The sequence below is a fragment of the Diuraphis noxia genome, unplaced genomic scaffold (genome assembly GCF_037042655.1).
Source record: "Diuraphis noxia isolate RWA-SAM2 unplaced genomic scaffold, SU_Dnox_SAM2 contig0007, whole genome shotgun sequence".
Taxonomy (NCBI): Eukaryota; Metazoa; Arthropoda; class Insecta; order Hemiptera; family Aphididae; genus Diuraphis; species Diuraphis noxia.
In genome coordinates this window covers 524,595-545,790 of record NW_028301717.1, presented here as the reverse complement: position 1 = coordinate 545,790, position 21,196 = coordinate 524,595, and the positions used below count along the sequence as shown (strand labels likewise).

Genomic DNA, 21,196 nt, shown 5'->3' with positions numbered 1-21,196 from the left:
CTTTTTGTTTATTTACAACTAACAAGGCGTAGTCATAGACAAGAGGTGATACTAAACATTTTACATTGTAGTAGATATTTTTGAAAACCGAGCAAATAATATAATTTTTTTTTTAAATTTTAGTTTCTGAACAAAACATAATATACAAAGTGTTAAAATACAAAACATTTATCCAATCAATTAAACATAGTAACTATTAACTATATAGGTTCCTATAGTTATTTGGTTTCATAAAGAAAGACGTTTCGAGCGAGACAAATAAATGTATATGTAATTATTAATTTGTGTCTATATAATTATTAGTGTTTGAACTTGATATTATTAATCATAATTTGTAATACAATTATAGTGTACTGATGGGTAGACACTATATATAATACAATTTGCAGGGCATTCCAAATACTTAGAGTGCAGAAAAAGTTATGTTCAAGGTTTGGAAAAAATATAAACTAGAAAAAAATCATAGATTGACACGTGTGTCAATTATTAATTCTAAAAAAATCAACCTTTATAATGTTGTACATTGACTATTCATAGAATTATTATCAAAATATTGAATATAATAGGGGACCGTGGAAAATATCATTGCAAAACGAATTCTGTGAAAATTTTAAATTATAATTTCAAATAGGTACTATGCAAATACAACAAATAATGATTTAAATTTCAATGCAGCGTTATTGTTTTGGTAATTCATTTTTCTTTTACGAGTCGTCCTATTGCTGTAACGTGTTCGGTAAATGTTACATTCGCGTTTAAGTTCATTTGATGAACCAAATCGGAATAATTGATTTGCTTTCATAGATATTTTTCAAGTTAAGTATAAAATCATCAACCTAGTAGCTTGTATAGTGCCCGTCGTATTGAATTGTCATAGTACTATTTGTTTTCAAATAATAATCGTAACGCCTATAAAATGATTGAAGATTATTTCATAAAAAATGGCCAAGGAAATAAGTAAGCATTAATTAAAATGTATATTATATATATATATAAATATAAGGATAGTTATAGTTCTGCTATTAAATAATCTGACAAAAGTGCTGTGTAAACGCGTATTAACAATAAAATGTGTCCACTGAAATATTTTTAAATATATAATTTATAATGTTATGATAATTTTTGGGTACATTAATTATTCTATTCAGCATTCAGCTGAATAAAGTCTTATACTATCGGTTAAAATATAACGATAATTTTTATTTTTATGACTTTTTACATTTCCATTGTACGCCATTCGGAAGTACCAATATCTGATGAATGAAGAAGATATAGGTAGAGCTTAAGATGTAAGGTAATGTTTTACTATCAAAATTATTACGAATTTATGAGCTTCATAATATTTAAATATCATATCTGTAAGCGTATAATATAACTTATATACAATTAATTTAAAAAATCAGTTTACTTATAATATTATCGAGGGGTTAGCAGCGATTAATTGCACGTTCTATAAACCATAAAACTATGTGTTTAAAAATGTTTGAATGTTAATAGAATATATATATTATTTGCCCTCAAAAAAAACCTTCGATTGATTAATATGTAAAATCATGTAATTAAAATATTCTGGTAATAATTACATTCCATAATAATATTATAATACCCGGGTAATGGTATCATATTATATTGAGCGAGTTTCCTGAATAGTAAAAACATTATTATTACAACGTTGCATGTGCGCACGTTTATTACGTTAAAAACGATAAATGAATACAAATCGACATTTGGCAATCAATGTAATAGTCAGCTGGTATCTAAAACTGCAGTGTTTTGGCAAAAAATCAATAAATGCATACATGGATTTGATGTTATAATGTAATTTATTCGTCTTCTTATTATCCACGTAAAGGTAATATTGATTTCGATTTTGAAAGTATGGAAATTTGATTGCTTATATAGATTAGGTTAGGGTTGAAAAAAAAATTATATTATACAATTTTCACTAAATACAAATACGCGTATTACTATGTATGTATTTTGTATATGTATATTATGGTGTCATGTATCGATAAGTCGAACTTTAATAACTCGAAAATCTCAATTCCTCGAATGTTTATCTAGCCCCTTGAAGTGTTTTTAAGTTGTGCTTGAGGTATATAATTCGAAAAATACATAAAATACATAATTCAAAATTATTTTTACTCTCCTCAAAATTCTTATATTGTTTGAGAGTTATTGAGATTCGACTACATTTTAATGATAAACGATAATATACAAGTCATTTGCAGTGGTTTAGTTTATTTATAAGTCGAAGTTATAATTTAGTAAAATAGAGTCAATTTACTAAACGTGTATCGTCTATAATAGCATTGATTATAAATTGTATTTATAATCAATGATAATAGTTAAATACTGGTAATCTTTTAAAATTAATTTCACTATTTGTGTTGACATTAAGTGAAAGTTTATAGACACATATTTATAAACTGTCTACTGATAAGTAACAGAAACAGTACCCACTAAAGATAAACAAACGGTGTATTTGATTTTATTTATTAAAATATAATAATAATAATACTGACTACTGAGGTAAGCACATTGTTGCATCGTTAATATTATTTTATAAAGATAATATTAATTAGGTAATAAAATAAGATTTTTAATATTATTATCTATTGCAAAACTGTCACCTAAATGAGTACATAATTAATTGAAAATAATATTACCCTATCACTTTGGTCTATTCAGACATAAAAACGATTTATTCGTGTTTTGGTATACCTATAAATGTTGCTAACATGTCATTTGATTAAGATTTCCGTATCGCAACGTTTTACATATTATTATATTGTTATAGTGATACGACATATTATTATATAAGTAGGTATCTACTTGAAGAATACCTACCAAAGTCAAGCATAATAATTATGCGTAATTATTTATGCTTACTCGCAAAACGACTTCCTCATATCCATTCAGCCAAAAACAAGACAACTAATATGGTTCTATGTAAATCTACATCACAGTATGATTTATGATTTAATGGTTATCATATTAATATATTATGTCAGTTTCTCACGTATGACCGTTGTTGTTTTTTTTTTTTTACTACAATGAAATTAGTTTAGTTTGATAAAACGTCGAAATAAATTACTTGCTAGTTGGGATGTCAGTACATGAGAAGGTACTTACTTTCAACGAAATTTTTAGGATTCATCGTAACTGTTAACAAAATATTCATATCATCATTAATGTCACAATATTATTATTAGGTATGTGTTATTTGAAATCCTTGAAAAGATAAACTTATGTCATCGATCATATTTTTATTTTTATTTTTTAAATTTAATTCAGTTTAAAACTTTTACGAAGGTTATACGCCTTACTGAAATAATTATGATATTATACTGTGTTATCTATAAGATGATCAGAATGATCAGATGATCTATTAAAATATAACACGTGGAATACTCTAATATAATATTAACCGTAGCACGTTGTATTTTAGTTAAATGAACATATAATATTTCGTACGATTTAATTTATTACGTGCTTAATTTTATTATTATTATTTTTATTTCCAAATAACATATTGTATATACAGTCCTTGTTTTGAAGGACGATTTTTAAAGTCAGACTTGTATACTATTAGATATGATATAAAGTACAAATGTATAGTATTCATTAACAACTATATTTAAAACGATAAAAACAAATCAACTCATAATATACCTACGAACCTGCTAATATATAGGTCGTGTAAGTGATAATGATAATAATAATATTATGTTTTCATGGTTCAATATTTTAAATTTTAATAGTATTTTCGAACCAAACCAATGTTCGATTGTATTATTATTTTTGGCCGTCGAGTATTTAATAATTAAGTTTTATGAATTTATGAGGCACTTTTATTACTGTATATGTTTTACACCATATAATTATATATGCAATAGTTAATATTGTATTGTTAAAAACTGAATAATCTTAGAACGTTTTTTATTATATTTTAAAAATCGAATGATCATCTACAGGTCGACTGCTAAACCGAGTTACTATAAAGGGCCTAAACACGAATCGTTGAAGTACATGACCGTTGGACATTTGATCGACGAAGCAGCAGAAAAATACCCGAACAGAGAAGCTATCGTTTCTGTACACCAAAACCGAAAAATTACATTCTCGGATCTTAAACATGAGGTTGTAAAAATGAAAGGATCGTATTTTTGTTTTTTAGGCGACAAGATATCATTAATATATAATAAATTATTATATAATAATACGATAAAATTTGTGTTTATAAAACAAACAAGGTAGACGAGTTGGCAGCCGGTCTCTTGGAAATTGGCATGAAACCAGGTGATCGGTTATGTTTAATGGGTTCAAATTCGGTAGAATGGGAAATTACACTGTTGGCGGCGATTAAAGCCGGTATGATTGCGGTAAGTTTGATTTCCGGCCTCGGTACTTGAATGATAGTAATTTACTTATTCAGTTTTTGATTTTTAGGTAAATATAAATCCACTGTACATGAAAAACGAACTCCATCATTGTCTTAGCAAAGTCGACGCGAAAATGCTGATCGCCCTTGAGTTTCATCCGAAACAAAACTATTACGAGCTGCTGAAAAACATTGTTCCGGAAATCGCCCAACAACCTCATGGTAAACCGGTTACCACCAGACACTTGCCGAATTTGGAGTTTATAGTGATGAACACTGAAAAAAACCTACCGTAAGTATTGTCAATGAAGCACACTTATTAGTTTGTTAAATTTAACCAAAATGTCGCCAATCGTATTCTAGCGGAGTCATCAAATATTGGGACGTGTGCCAATCGGGCACGATAAAATCAACGTCATACTTGAAAAAAATTAATCGCGAACTGAATCCTCATGCGATATGTAACATACAATTTACTTCGGTAAGAAAATATTTTTTTCGAGGAATATTGATTTTTTTTTTTTTTTTAATATATAATATTTTTTTTGGCAACAACGGCTGCAGCTGTTTAGCAGTTCCGTTAGGTCCGTTATCAATTAACCAATTGATATGAATTATCATAATAATCTATTAATATTACAGGGGACAACTGGCTCGCCGAAGGGAGCATGTCTGACACATAATAATATTGTGAACAATTCGTATTTCTATTGCAAGAGGATGTTGCTAATGGAAAAGGTACCTAATAATTAATTATTATTATTGTCGAGAAAACGTATAGTTGAGTTTAGAGTGTTATCAATGTGACGATCGTAACAATTTAAAAATATTGGATTTTTTTTATGTGCTACGATAATTTCGAAATTAGATCGAATGGTTTTAATACTACTCAAAAATCAGAAATTGAAAATAAAATGGAAAAACAACAAATAGTATGCTCGGTCAATCACCTTGTTTGATAGTGATGAATATTAATATTGTTATAATACATTCGAATATTAGTTAGTGACCAAGAAATAACTAGCAAATTATTATACCGCATATACAGGGGTCAGGGTGTCCCGCGAAGACTTAACTGTTATTGCGATATCTCCCGAAATAATGAAGATGTCAAAATTCTTGTTTTGTGATAAGACTCATAGGTATTAGAACTACAATCATTTTTATGTTTTGGTAAAAATGTTAAAAAATAAATATTTTTTTAATTTAATTATTTCCAAATAAATTGAAGATTTATTATCTATTTTGTAAAGTTTATTTTTCTGAAAATATTGACTTTCAACATTTTATTTTCATTATTTTCCTTAGGTAAATTCTCGTGGAACACCCTGTATACCACTTGATTGTATTGGTAATAGCTAATAATTTATTAATTTGAAATAGGAACATCGAATATTGTTGCAAGTTCCGTTCTTTCACACTTTTGGGACTGTAGTCGGTATTATGGCGAGCTTAAATAGTGGCAGCGCACTGATACTACCAGCCTTTGGTTACAAACCTATCGAGTCTGCTAAGGCCATCTTTACCGAAAAGTTAGTATTGCTAAACGAACGTATTATTTTTACGAGCTATTGGTTTGTTGTTAAGATTAGAATTTATTGTTAAAAAAAAAAAAAACACGGAAGGTATTATACACTTCAATAGTTACATTTTACTTACATAATTCCATATTATAATTCATTACTATTCATGAAACAAATTAACTCAATAATACGCGTGTATGTCAATTACCTATTTGTTTAAGTAGAAGAAAATATATCATCACACAGTGTACATACCCAATACATATGATGGGACACAAGTATACAACACATATCATACAGCGTACAACAATATTATAATTTCATTCGATTTTTATTTTTCAGTTTCCCATAACCATTCAGATTAATAATTATTGTAAACAGTAGATACAAGGGTGAAACTGTATTATTTTCAAAGGTGGGCATTAACAGGTTTAAAAGTCAAAAAGTTAATTTTTTTAAGACTTTTTAACTTAGTTTATTTTTCAATCAACTTATGAAATTGACTGATTTAATTGGCGATTGAAAAGCTTGGTTTTTCTCAGTTGATTTAAAAATAATACATCAAGTTAAAAACATTTTGAAATGTTTCGTTTATACGTAAATATTAATATAAAATATAAATAATCTAATACTATATAATGGCATAATAAAATAGGATAAATTCTTGATAAAATAATGTTGTATAATGGTTTATTTTATTAGATTAGATAGGCACAGTCACTTTTTATGTGATTTACATACTAATTCTTCAAAAATAATTTAATAATTTTTTTTTAAACTGAGTTAAGTTAATATTGTTTTCCATATTAACATTTAACTTATCGTATTAAATCCATAATTTGTTAACTTTTAACTTAACGATCATGTGTCCTCTTCACTTAACTTAATTTAACCAAACATTTTTCATTAACTTATCCAAATATCCACCTTTGATTATTTTCAACCACTTATAATTATTGTAACAATACATTATGTTGGAAAACAAAATACATATTTTGTAGTGTATCATATTATGTTGATTTAGGTGTACAATATTGTACGGGACACCGACAATGTACATTGATTTGATAAACGCATCCAAAGAACTAATGGATCAAGGTCACACATTTACTACGCCTGAAATTGGGTTATGCGCAGGAGCTCTGTGTTCACCCAATTTATTCAAACAAATTAAAACTACATTCAATCTCAAAAGACTCGCGGTAATATATTTTTATTAGATAATAATATGTATAAAGTATAAAAATCGTTATTTTATAACGATAATAATATGTGATGCTTGCATTCAATTGTACTGCGTATACTTGATGTATCTTTTGCAAATCTTTCGTCACTAATATCTGATTAAATAATAATCGTATAGTGTGAAAATCGATAGGTCCCACAGCACTAGTTAAGGAGACTAAAACCATAATAATATTATGGGTCACGCGAAAAATTAAATTTGCAGTTATTATCCAACCGTACAACTCTATACGGCACTGTGAAATTGAATAAGATGCGAAATATAATATTATTATAATGACCGTGATCTGCTGAAGGGGGAATAATTATTGTAGGTATAATGATGTATCCTCTAATAGACGTTTTCTTGCGCCCTACGTGCAACGTCGAAAAATAATAATACATACACAGTTCAAAGATAGAATTTGGAAATAGTGAATTTTCGCAACACCGTATAGTCGTATGTCTAGACTTAAATGATCTCCATCTCGTAGCATTGTAGTAACAACATGTTATAATAATAATAGTAATAATATCCCGTACATAGGTAATTAATTTCAACTGAAATAGACCTGCGCCAACTCGTGGTTGATCTATGCAGTGGTTATAGTGTGGTTACATAATTATTGTAACTTGGTAGATAGGTACGTTTCATATTATAGTTGTTTACTACTATAAAAACACATAATATATAGTAAACACACGTGTATTATATTATGTACGTCGTAACGCAATAGATATAATATAATGTCATAATAGAGTAGTTTATATATATATATATATATATTTAATAGCATAAACTCAAGTAAAAAACTATGAATAATATCGTGAATGATGTAAATATTTTTCCTTTTGTCTTGCACACTGCAAAGTGCAAGTGTATATAATTTACTATAAAAGTAGGCTTATAACCTTTGACGGTGAAGTCTTATCAGCTAATTAAAAAAGAAATAGAAAAAAGAATGTCATTATTAATAACAGAGGGTTTTATTCATGGAAAACGTCTATTATTCCGTCAGATAAATATACTGCAAGATAGCTGGTATTGTATGCACGTTATACAATGTTGTGCATTTTTAGGATTTTGTATTTTTTGTAATTTTTTTTAATTGGGCCTGTAAGGTTTCAACAACTGGGGTCGTTAGCCTGGAATAATTACAAAATGTTGGTCTTAAGACTATGGGGATACATTGTGTTTAACAGTGAAAGAGGTTAGTGGAGTATAATATTTGTATATAAACATAAATATATTTTGTTTGTTTTTTATTTTTTATTATATTGTATTAAATAAGGTACAATCTATAACTACTATGGAAGTTAAAACTAAAATAATAAAAAAGCGGGGAAGTCGCGGAAGTCGCTCTGCTGTACAGTAGGTTATTAATCTATCCATTATTAGAATTAAATTTGAATCCAATGATATTATATAATATCATTATATACGAAAAACGATTCTGAGCGGGGACGGTTTATCTGTTTAGGATATATTAAAGATTATTAAAAATTTTAAAATTTTAGATTTAAAAAGAAAATTTTTTATGAATTTCTAGCTTAAAATATTTTGTCAAAATCCAAACTTTGAGACTACGAATTTATTTTATTTTTCAACTGCTATTGTAGCAATTTTTTACGAGCCTTGTATTAAATTTTTCAAGCTTTTCTACCAAAGAAATACATTTAGATTGATATTAATTAAAAAACAATTAATAATGATCGAAAATTGCATATGCCTATAAATAGTTCAACTTTAGTCAACATTTTTTGAAAATTGCATGGTGGATAGAATATACTTGTATTAAATATTCGGTGAAAATTTCAAGTATCTATGGTCATTTGTTTTAAAGTTACATCAAAAATCAAAATCGATTTTGTCGAAAACTGATTATGCGTAAAATTTCCCGTTTTTCCTTTAATTTTTAGTTTGTTTATCCCGATTATTAATTAAAAATATAAAGATTTTTTTATTTATGACCTATTTACTTTTTTCATGATTGGTATTAATAGAATTCAGCGTGGTTTCTAAATCATCATCAGTCTTAAGCATATGTATGATACTTTCTGGTTGAGAAGTAGATTTCAAGCCTATTTTTGCTCGGGTACCAAACATAGCCTCATAAGGAGAACACGTAATTTCGTGATTTATTAATTTTTCACTTTTGACCCCTCAAAGTACCAACTAGATTCACTTTCTGATCGAACGAGGTACTGAAGTCGAAAATCGAAGCATTTTTACTGTCCCAAAACGTGATGACATACACAAAAAAAAAAATAAAAAAAAAAAAACACACATCATGGTAAAATCAATACATTCCTCACTCCGCTCAGAATCTAAAATGATATAGAAATATTGTACATATTTGTTGCTGTTTAATAATTTTCATTGAGTAACAGTAAAAGTAAAATTGTCATAAAAAGCAATAACTATCTCATTGTTATTATTGTTTTTGTTTTTAAATAATATTTTTTATATAATATATAGTTGCGTGAAAATAATAAACAATGAGCAAGTGTACCTATATGTATATACACTTTGCCCGGGATCAATAGTTAGATACATATTGATATAAAAAAGGTCGGTTGTAAATTCCTATCCGAAAATCATATTTTTTTCTGATATAGTTATTACATATTATAATTATTATAATCATGTAACCAAAGTTCACTCTGCGAAAGTGTTATAAATTTCCGGTTTCCAAATGCATTTTAATATGACGATATTAACTATAATAATAGTCTGTGTAGGATTCAAAAAGAATTCGGTAAACTTAATAATATTTTGATGCATACCTTTCATTTTTAGATTCTGAACGGAGTGATGAATGTATTGATTTTACAATGATGTGTGTGTTTTTTTTTTGCGTGTCTGTGTACAGCATAACTAGTCGAAATAATGCTTCAATTTCAAACTTTGGGGGTGGTTTCCGATGGAAAAAAGAATATCCTTGGAACATTATAGTGGTCAAAAGTAAAAATTTTCTAACAGTTTTCAAAAAAATCGAGAAAAAAAAAAAAAAAAGAGACAGAAAAACGGGAATTTTTACGCAAAACCAGTTTTCGACCAAATCGATTTTTTTTATATGGTGGTAATTCAAAAACTAATCACTGTAAATACTTGAAATTTTCAACAAATGTTTATGTTAGTGTTATCTATATACAGTTTAATTTTCAAGAATTTTTGCCGTTATAGCCGTTATTTAAGCGTTTGAGTTTTAAATTTTTATGAAATCGCGTAATGATAACGATTTATCCTCAAACCAGGTATATGTATATCTATGATAATATAAGGTATTATGAATTATGATAACTACATGCAATGTTTTTGGAAAAATTTATTAACCATGTCTTATGCAAAATGCGTCCTAATTGAAAAATAAAATATTTGTTTCAAAATAGAATATATGACAATATTTAAATATAATATATCCTAGACTGACAAATCATATCCGTTCAGAATCGTTTTTCGTATACAATGATACCTATCATTGCATTCAAATCTAACCTACCCTAGTCAGAGGTCCACCCCACCATACCTAATGTACAGCAGAGCGACATCCACTTACCCGCTTTTTTATTTACCTATTTTTAATATTGGCTAGTATTAGCTTATAATTAAATAGGTATTCTCATACTTCGATATTTTTAAATCTGGCTCGTATGAATTTACTTTGGACAGAACCGTTTTGAAAATTATTTATTTGTTTAATTGCGACATAGTATTAAAAATATTAATATGCAAAATGGTACTATGTACTAGCGTCTAGCAACCAATGAAGTATTGGAATATTGATGTTATTATTTTTAAGTAAGTTGTGACCATTTTGAATGATAAATGATTTAAAACGAACATAGCTTTCTTAAAAATAATAATATCAACATGATCCTCCGAGATGCCCTATATAATATTATTGCCTTTAAATTTTATACGAGGTAAATTCACTCTAATTTTATGCACAAAAGATTAAAATGAATTATTGTGAACGAAAAATGTCCATGTTGTACATTCGCAAGACGGAGATAACAAATGTCCGTTTGGTGTCCTCTTAATGATAATATTATGTCCAATGTTCATCAACGATTTTAAGTAGGGACCAACTTAATATCAAAATTTTACTACCCGCAAAATAGTTAAAATATTTAAAATATTTCCCCTTTAAATGTAACCCACCCGCCAACCCATTTTTTTTATTTCAAACAAATATTTTCGCTGCACTCTACAATAATTATACTCACAATCAATCACTGCAGTAGTTCACGTAAATTAATTGTTATGGACTTTAATTTATATTATACATTTATAAACTTCTCTGCCACACCAATAATTTAACAACAACCCCCCCCCCCCCCACCATTCGATATCACGTAAAATATTGCAATACTTATAAACCTAACTGGGCACCACTGCTGTAAAATCGAGACTGTGCTTACAACAAACGGCAGTCAATTTTACAACTTTCTATATTAATTATGTTATTGCCGGGTCGAGCTTCGTCATAATTAATATCGAAGGAATTGTCTTAATAACCTTTAAATAATATCGGCACAGATAATCATCGAACATTAACAACGAACACGTGAATGGTCATTGAACAAGCAATTAAAAAGATATGATACAATTTGTTTAGCAAAAATATCTTTTGATGTATAGGTATACAAACTACAAAAAATGATCATCCGTTTTAACTGCAGTTATCGATGAACGCATGGGGTAAAGTGCATGCCTTAATAAATTAACTAGGTTACTTGTAAAATATAAAAAAAAGGTGGACTTAATTTATCAAACGTTATGTTCATGTTTTTTTTTTTTTACTGCAGCTTGTAAATAAAATACATCTGCCTGGTTTAGATTTTTTTTTTAAATTTATTTTTCAATATTACCATAATAAATATAGCTATGCTTTCGCATGAATATTTTTACGGGTTCGATTTTTGTCGAAAGGTCGTCCTCAAGTACGATTTAAAACAAAAATCTTTTTAAACCAGCTGGAAATTCAACTAGTTAAGAAAGATATAATATGCAGTTCTTACAATTATAATAAGCTATACCGAGTTTATCAGCATGAAAAAGCCGGCCAATGACCTGTTGTCAGTCCTCCTTATCTAGAATTAATGTAACAAGCACAAATAGCAATTAGCAGGATTCTCAAATTCGATAAATGCAATATTAATTCCCCTATAGCTTATTGTGAGATAAGGAGATCTTTATTTTGGAGCTCATTAATTAGCTCACGGTATATTAATTAACCAATACGATGGTACTTTAATTCGTATTATTACCACAAATTGTAGTCACTAAATTGTTTTGAGTATAATTATTATTAAATAGCGTATTAATAAGCAAGTCTCCCGGGAAAAGAACCTTTGCCGCACAGAGTATAAAATTTCGAAAATAATAATATATAGCCTGCAAGGCTATTAATAGGTTAAAACATAATATATTGTGAGACAGGTGCGCAATTTTGACTTTCATAAAATATTGTCTTTCGTAAACTTCGAAGGTGTATGGCAATCGATAATGAAATGTTAACTATCATAGTGGGTATATATTATATCGTAATATTGGCAATTTGTTAATTTTTAGTAGGTACATCTGTGCTGTCTCAATATAATACAAATCTATTGCAATCATTCATATTTATTACTAAATCTATTTTTATGTTATTAGAATTATATTCTGTATGTTGCAAACGTCATAATATAAGATAGGTATGTTTAAACGTTCACTGCAATAAAATTAAACACGGAAAGTTATTGGGTTGGGAAATTTCTTATTAAATACTGTGAAAACTCTTTATAACGGAACTCGTTACAACGAAAAACTCTGCATTACGTAAATAACATTAAGTTAACTTATAATGGTTGGTTTGATTTAAAACCTATCAATTACTCTCTATTACGAAAACTCTCAATAGGTAACGAAAGAAATACAATGGTCCCTTCAGATTCGTTATAGAGAGTTTTCACTGTAAGTTAAATTAATTTTTAGTTAAACCAACAATTTTCCAATATATCTGACCGTGAAAAGTTATTGCTCAATTAATTTCTACGCGAATAAAATAACTCCACGTGATAAATAATTTAACTATAGATATCGTCGAGGGTAATCTAATAAGCGCATAATAATAGATAACGAGTATGGTAAATAAAAACGCCACGATTATTTACTAACGTAATATTTTTTTTACATAGGAAGCGATATTTTTCTTCGCAATAAATTATGATCGAATATTATTTTTGAAATTAAAACCACCAAGAGTAAAAAAATACCTAGGTAAAAAATCGCATTCACGAGATAAGTGGTGATGGTTTCGATTTCAGTGGAATAATGTATGCAGATCCGCTAGTAAAAAATAATTACAACGATTAAAAAAAAAAAAAAACAGATATGTTACTCGGCGAAAAAATCATTAACGTTTCCTTCGAATTAAAATAATGTAATCAGACACATTTTCAGTTTTGCAACAGTGCAAGCGGCTTCAGATACAACCATGCGTGTATATAGGTACCTATATTAACGTGGTTAAAAATATACTTTGAGAATTGTTTTAGATCGACATGCAGCTTAATATAATAACAGGTTTATAACTGTACGGTAAAATAATTATAATTAATAAATAATATAGCAACATTATAATGATCTACGTATAATAATATATTATGAGGAAGTGGAATTTCGTTAGGGTTTTTTTTTTCATTACTCGATAGCAAGCGCAAAACGTTTTCATTCGACATGATGATAGCTTTAAATTTGAATGTCATTGATGGACGCCTTTTTGATTTCAGTCGATCTACGGCATGACAGAAGCAAGTCCCATAGTGTTCCTCTCGAATGCCAATGAGTCTGAGCACACATCGCTAACAACAGTTGGTCAAGTGCTCGATCACTCCGAAGTAAGTTATGAACGAAAAATAAATGTGCATAAAACATTATCACGCTATTTATCGGCAATCGCAGGACATTTGTTGTTCACCTTGAGACGGTGTTAGCATGGGAAAATATATTACATCCCACACTAATAAATAATAGTGAACAGTATGTTTGTATATTAATTTGTTTTAATGATTTCTGCAGTTTTTTCTCCTCGTAATTAACGTAATATAGGCACTTAAAATTCGTCGTTTCAAATTTATAGTAAAAGATTAATAATTAGTTCGTTTATTTCAAATATGCATATTTTGTATTATGAAAATGTTTAAGCTTATAATTATTTGAGGTTGTGATAAACAGAGCTGTGCATTTAACGTCATAAAAATCCTAAAGATACGGTCCGCGATAATAATATATTATGCTGCACGTTTATAATTTTGCCAAATAAAATGTAAATAAAAATCATTGGTACGAGGAGATATAAGTAATAGTGTACGCAATTAAAAATTTTTTTTTTTTTGATAAAAAATAAATAACTTATGCATTGAGGTTCCTGTGTGTAAAAATCATTCTCAGAGATGTTATAGGTACAGCAGTTATTTTGTGTCATGTGAAGTTTAATGCCTATGGTTATCGCGGAGATGTCTTAGGCACCGTTAATATCCCGACCTGTGAAGTTACTGAATGAGATGTCGCAAAACAATGTTCTATGTTTCATCACAATGTTACTTCCATAAGCAATCAGATTGAGAGACATGAGATTTCCCAATATCAGCACAGTGACTTTTTTCATAACATCTATTGGGAATCATATAGTAATAGTTATGTGATGTCACATTTAAGACTTATAAATACAATCGCTGGGATATCAAAATCATATTAATGCACACAGGGGTAGGTGTATATACATATAGATTATCTATTATATTGTAAATGGTATAATACTATAATTATTATATTTTTATTGTAGATCGAATTTTAGTTTGCGTATATTCACAGACAACTATTTTAATAATTTTTTATTTCTAAACACGGTCTTAGCAAACATTTTCGATTAATATTCAATATAGCGGTGGTGGTCTCCATTCAGAATCGATCTGATCTGATATAAAATGTTATAATGTTTTACGTTATATTGCGTCGATCGCGAGACATTGGCAAGCGACCATGGACTTTTCATAAATTTTTTCTAGCATGGTACATTTCTAGTCTGATCCGCTGAATTCACATCTTGCTCGATACATAAGGATAAAGGACTCATAATAATATGAATCAATTCAAGCTATAGTGTTATTATTATTATTATTTATGTTATACTAAAAATCATTATACGACGCGTTTCGTGATTGTTGTAGCAAGCTTTTACTCGGATTACGCCAAATTATTACGATTCATAACCTGCAAGTCTCGCGCAATCGTTATTCTGAAATTTGGTACATGTGCACCTGGAAGCCAATAATTATTTCACTTTTTTTTTTCTAAAAGACAATATACACTCCATATTATATAACATATAATGATTATATTATGTATGAGTTAAAAAAGAAAAAAACATGAGTTACTGAATTTGGGGAAAAAAGCCACCCACTAATGAAACTTACAATTTATATTAAATCTTTTGTGATTTAATTATGTTTTTTTAGAATTTTTTTTTTTTTAATGTAATAAATCTCTTTTCTATACTTCACATTTTACAATATTATTTTTAATGAGAGGCTCATATAGGGATACGATAACTCGTAAAAAACGAATATATTTTTATTCGTTTAGGATTGCTGTCGTCAGTCACAAGAAATAACACATCGAATCATTATGGTGAAATGTACATAATTTTAGAACAATATTTTAAAATCACTGAAATCGCTGGGTTAAAAACACGTGTAGTTTACACTTAACGGAGCTTGAGACGGGGGTAAGCCCACTGGAATTATTTAATTTAATATCGTTTTATTGCAAATTATATGCACGTTGCAGTTCCTCGTGTAATCGTCGTCATAGAGGCGACGTTGGGATTGTTTAATAACATGTGACAAGTTGTCACCAGTGCTTGAATTGGAAAAAAAAATAGAAGGGGGATGCAAAAGTATAAAAGATATGTGCGTCCCCGAACATTTAAATGTCTTACTGTTAAGTGGTAGCATATGTCCCCCCCCCCCCACTACAATGACATTTTATACCATACAACAATAAACAAATATTCATTTTTATTTAAAAATTAAAAATAAAATATTGTAAAATACATAATAATAATTGTTATTTGTTTTATAAATTTAAATATGCCCATAAATGTTTATAGGAATGATCTATGTCATGTTCTATCTATGTCAATGATTCCCGTCCCAAGCGTCCCATTAAAAGAAATTAGAAGGGGTACGCTAAAATATTTTTAAAATAGAAGTGGGACTCCGTCCCCCCGCCCCCCCCCCCCCCCCGATTCAACCACTGGTGACAACTATATAATATTAACTGCGAAATACACACGATTAACAAAATAATATAATACCAGTAAAATGTTAATAGAAAATAGAAAAATGAAGCAGCCATGAACACGCCCATTATCGTCTAATAATATATTGCGTGGATGAAAATAAAATTATGTGATGGTAGATTAAAATATTGCATAAGTATTTTGTATGAATTTACCACGAATGAGATATGAATCTTATCATTATTTATCATAATTATTTATTTAGGAATAAAATTGATCGCTGTGCGATGTCGTGAAATATGCACAGCCCTGGACCAATGAATGAATATTATCAATAAACTATAATTTAACGTGCCAAGTTCGATTTTAGTAATTTTTTACATTAATAATATTATACTCCTTAAATGGCAAGACTATAGACGAATTATACAACACATTGTTGGTGATACAAGGTTGACTACTCAAAGCGCCGTCCAATTCATATATATTTTAGCCTTAAAATTCGCGTAAAAAAAATAAAAACAATTATTTACAGACTTATTAGTTTATTGCCTATGTGAAGTCTTAATATGATATTAAAAGAGGACAGGTAGAATTATTGTCAGTCACTTTGTCAAACTTTTCGGTTATAATATTATTGATTTTTGAAAGGTTCGATGTATGCGATTCGTATATTTTAATCTCTTTATATTATACATAATAATCGAACGGGTTTTGACTGACTGATCGACGCACAGAAGTGTTGGGAGAGTTCATGTGTAAAAGGATCTCAATTCATTCCCCGTTTATCTCTAAATCTTAACAAACGAACTCGTTACTGATACTATTGTGTATTATTCAAAAAATAACAAACTCGCTCCGAATATTCCAATTTTCGTTTCTATTTTAATCGAATTATAGCCGTAAACAAATAATTATTGCTGTCTTTAAATAATACTTTTTCTATTTACAAGGACAACGATCAGTGAATTAACATACACCTATTAAAAATATCTTCTTACGTTTTATCTCGCAGAAACAACGAAAACTATATATATAATTTAAAGGAACATTGATTTTCGTCCACGTTCCTTATATCTTTATTTTTTAAGGAAGCAGTTCCAAGCTTTATTCCTACGGAAAGAACTCATTCCTGGAACCCTTTTCTTTTCGGAACGAGTTCCTTCTTAACACTGACGTAGAACCTTTAGATTATAGCTATAAGGAGTAAAGACTTAAAATCTTGTACCTGCGAGAGAAGCAATATCTGAACTGAGGTATGCACTAATACCGAAATACTCCGATTTAACATTTTATATTTGTTCAGTTTATCTTCCCATGATGCAAAGTCGAATTATACAGCTCAATTAACATTCAATATCGCAGTGTCTATTATTACACGATAATTTTAATTTATTTTCAGGTTAAAGTTGTGGACAAAAATGGGATCACTGTGCCGATGGGCAGACCTGGAGAAGTTTGGTTTAAAGGCTACAACGTCATGCCCGGCTACTGGAACGACGAGGAAATGACGAAAAAGGCACTAGACAACGATTGGCTTAAATCTGGGTACCTCCTAAAACTATTGGCTAATAATTATTATACTTTGCTGTACGACAAAAATATTATTATTTTATTGTCCGTGTTTACAGTGATATACTAATTTTGAACGAAGATGGTTACGGCGTGGTCACTGGCAGGATTAAAGACATTATAATCAGAGGCGGTGAAAACATACAACCGCAGGCCATCGAGTATTTCTTGGAGTCTCATCCGGAAATCATCCAAGCACAGGTTCGTATCGGAAACAGGAGTTTTATTATTTAATTATTTATTACTTACTCTCAAAAAAGGTGTTTGGAATACCAGACGACAGACTTGGCGAAGTAGTATGTGCCGCTATAACGATCACAAAAGGATCCACCGTCGACGAAGAAACCGTAAAAAATTATTGCAATGGCAACGTGAGTTTTTTAATTATGACTTGTGAACTTATTATTTAACGGGCCTAACAAATGGAACGAATTTATATTTTTTTTTCAATACAGATCGCAAGATTTAAAGTTCCAAACCACGTTTTGATCATGGACGACTTTCCAAAAACTGTGTCCGGAAAAATCCAAAAATTTAGACTTCGGGACATCATGCAAGATTATATAAAAAATATGAAAAATCGTCAATAATACATAATTTTGTTATTTATATTATTTTCAGTTCGACCGCGCTTATTCGAGTGAATAATATTATTAATTTATAATAGTCTCATAACAATATTTATTTATCGGAAACACATAATATAGATGAAGGTTATGCTCGTTTTTAAAGTTCATAGAGAGAAGTGGGTCGTAATAATATTAACGATGATGATGGTCATTGTTGAATAAATAGCAAAACTTTAGTTGCACAATATTTTATGAGCACACGAAATGTAATTGTTTAGTTTTACATATATTATCACACAAATTATTTGTATTTAAATACAATTAAATATTTTATTGTGATATAACAATACAATATTATAATATACGTATGAGATATATTGTGTATGAGCGTTTTAAAAATTACCGACATAATGACATGACGCTATAGCTGAAGTCTGCACGACAGAAACATTATATTTTGTAATTTTTACAGCTAAGGTTGGAAGATGGGCATAACCTTGTATAAGTTTTCTTACAATGTTTCCACAGATTTCAAAATAATAACTCGTTTTTGTCGAAACCTTCAACGAATAAATAAAAAGTAAATTAAAAAATACGGAACTGCAGCGTGTGTGTTCGAAAAACGTTGGTTTTTACCTATTGTTATTTAAAAAATAAAAAAAATATATACTCACACAACAATCGTTTTAAAAATAAATACCGTTGATTTATTTTAATTATTTGGTGAGATATACATAATAATATTAAGATATATAGTCGATGTAGGTAATATTTAATGATCCAGTGAAACAACAAAATTCCTTAAAAATGACACATTAACACACACGTTCGACTCCATTCATTTTCATTTTACGATTGATTATTGCACATTATTTTGATTAGCTATGTATTTTATTTTATCTATTATTATGGTGGCATACTCAATCGAAATTGGAAGATTACCTATCCATATGCGACCGTGAAACAATTTGAACGGAAAAACACCAAAGAGAATCCTTATTGATACTAAAATGTGTATATTTTTCTGTGTTATGTTTGTTTTTTTTTTATTTAAAAGATGTCTGTACATGTTCTCCTTCTCTATCTCTCTGATCCACATGCAACACAAAAAAAATTTACATCATAATGCGCTGACATCCTCTTAAGAATATTGCTGCTGTTTTGATATCGTTTAACTTGTCAAGATATTTAAATATGTATATTTAAATTTTTTTATTCAAGGCGTAATGTAAATACTTACCAGGTAATCTTCTTTACAACAAAATAAAAATGTTCGTTTGGTTGTTTATACTCAATAAAAACTATTTGACCGTTTTCAACAAACGTTATATCAACAAGCTCTTTGAGTCTCGAAAAGTGTTTATAGCCTATATATTTTAAACACCTGTAAGTTATTGCTATACAAAGTGGTTACTCTCAAGGTGACTGTTAAGCATGAGTTTAGTTTTGGCTCATTAAAATCAAAAAACATTAATTTTTTTAAAATTTAAACGGTTGCCATTGGCTAGCACATATAGTTACCTAGACAAAATATGACATACCCAATTTAATTTATTTTTTTAAATATTAATTATGAAAAATATAAAATACTTATTAGTATAATTACATGATTGTCAATAACTTCATTTACTCTCTTAATTCTGGACATACCTTTGATATAAACACATACACAAATGTTAATTTTCGTCAGCTTTTAAGCATCATTTGTTGAATCAATCTCCACTAGAGACGTGTAGTGCACATCAAAAATTATAATATTAATCATTGTAACTGAGTTTGTGTTTTGGACTGAAGAAAAACGGAAAATGGAAAGGATTAATTTAAGTTTCATGGAGGAACGATTATATTATTATTGATTCGGCTTAATGCAATTTTGAAATCGAAATCTAAAACGGCCAGTCAGACTATGTTATCAGAGCTGATAGCCGTCCTAAGTGTAGTAATTTTTATAAAATAACTAATTATATAATTTGTAAATAATTATCATTTGATAAATTATCAAAGTCGCCCCTCTGGCGAATTTAGAGGTTTGAATTACAGGCGGAGCGTATAACCTATAAGCAGATTTTTTCATAGTTTTTTTACTCATCAACATACATCATATTAATATTGGGCAAGCGAAAAAATATATTGCCAATATATATATATATGGCGATACACAAGTATTACAAAATGTTGATAGTAGTTGGCTTAGCCTAGATTTATAATATCACTTTTTTTAAAAATATACATGTATAATAGGTAGGTACACTAGCTAGGTACCCACCTCTTTTCGCAACGTTGCTCCGTTGAGTTTAGACACTAAGATAATCATAAACTTGTAATTATTAACCATCATGATATATATTACTTTATGTGTATTATTACACAGAATCAATTAGGGTGGGCACGTCATACCAGCAACCAATGATGAAGGTGTCGTTATTACGATATATAATTGATAATTATTATACCTATTCAATTTTCGTTTATATTAATAATTACATTATATTATCCTAACATTATTAATTCTATTTATGTTAGTAAATATTTAGTGATCATACTTACTTTAATGATTTAGTTCACGAACTACATAAATATTATTTTGATGACACATTTTCGAGCGTACAAATATATGAACGACGGCACAAT

At 28.8% G+C, this 21,196-nt stretch overlaps 1 protein-coding gene across 1 annotated transcript; it reads left to right on the top strand.

Annotated features, from left to right (window-relative positions):
* Positions 1-690: 690 nt before the first annotated feature.
* LOC149054324 (medium-chain acyl-CoA ligase ACSF2, mitochondrial-like) lies at positions 691-19,281 on the top strand. Its single transcript, XM_089230378.1, has 13 exons — positions 691-957; positions 3,978-4,143; positions 4,257-4,385; positions 4,453-4,676; positions 4,748-4,865; positions 5,027-5,122; positions 5,768-5,916; positions 6,932-7,109; positions 13,912-14,019; positions 17,827-17,972; positions 18,056-18,197; positions 18,257-18,367; positions 18,452-19,281. Exons 1-13 carry the CDS (start codon positions 917-919, stop codon positions 18,584-18,586), a joined length of 1,743 nt encoding a protein of 580 aa, XP_089086504.1. The 5' UTR covers positions 691-916; the 3' UTR covers positions 18,587-19,281.
* The last annotated feature ends 1,915 nt before the right edge of the window (positions 19,282-21,196 follow it).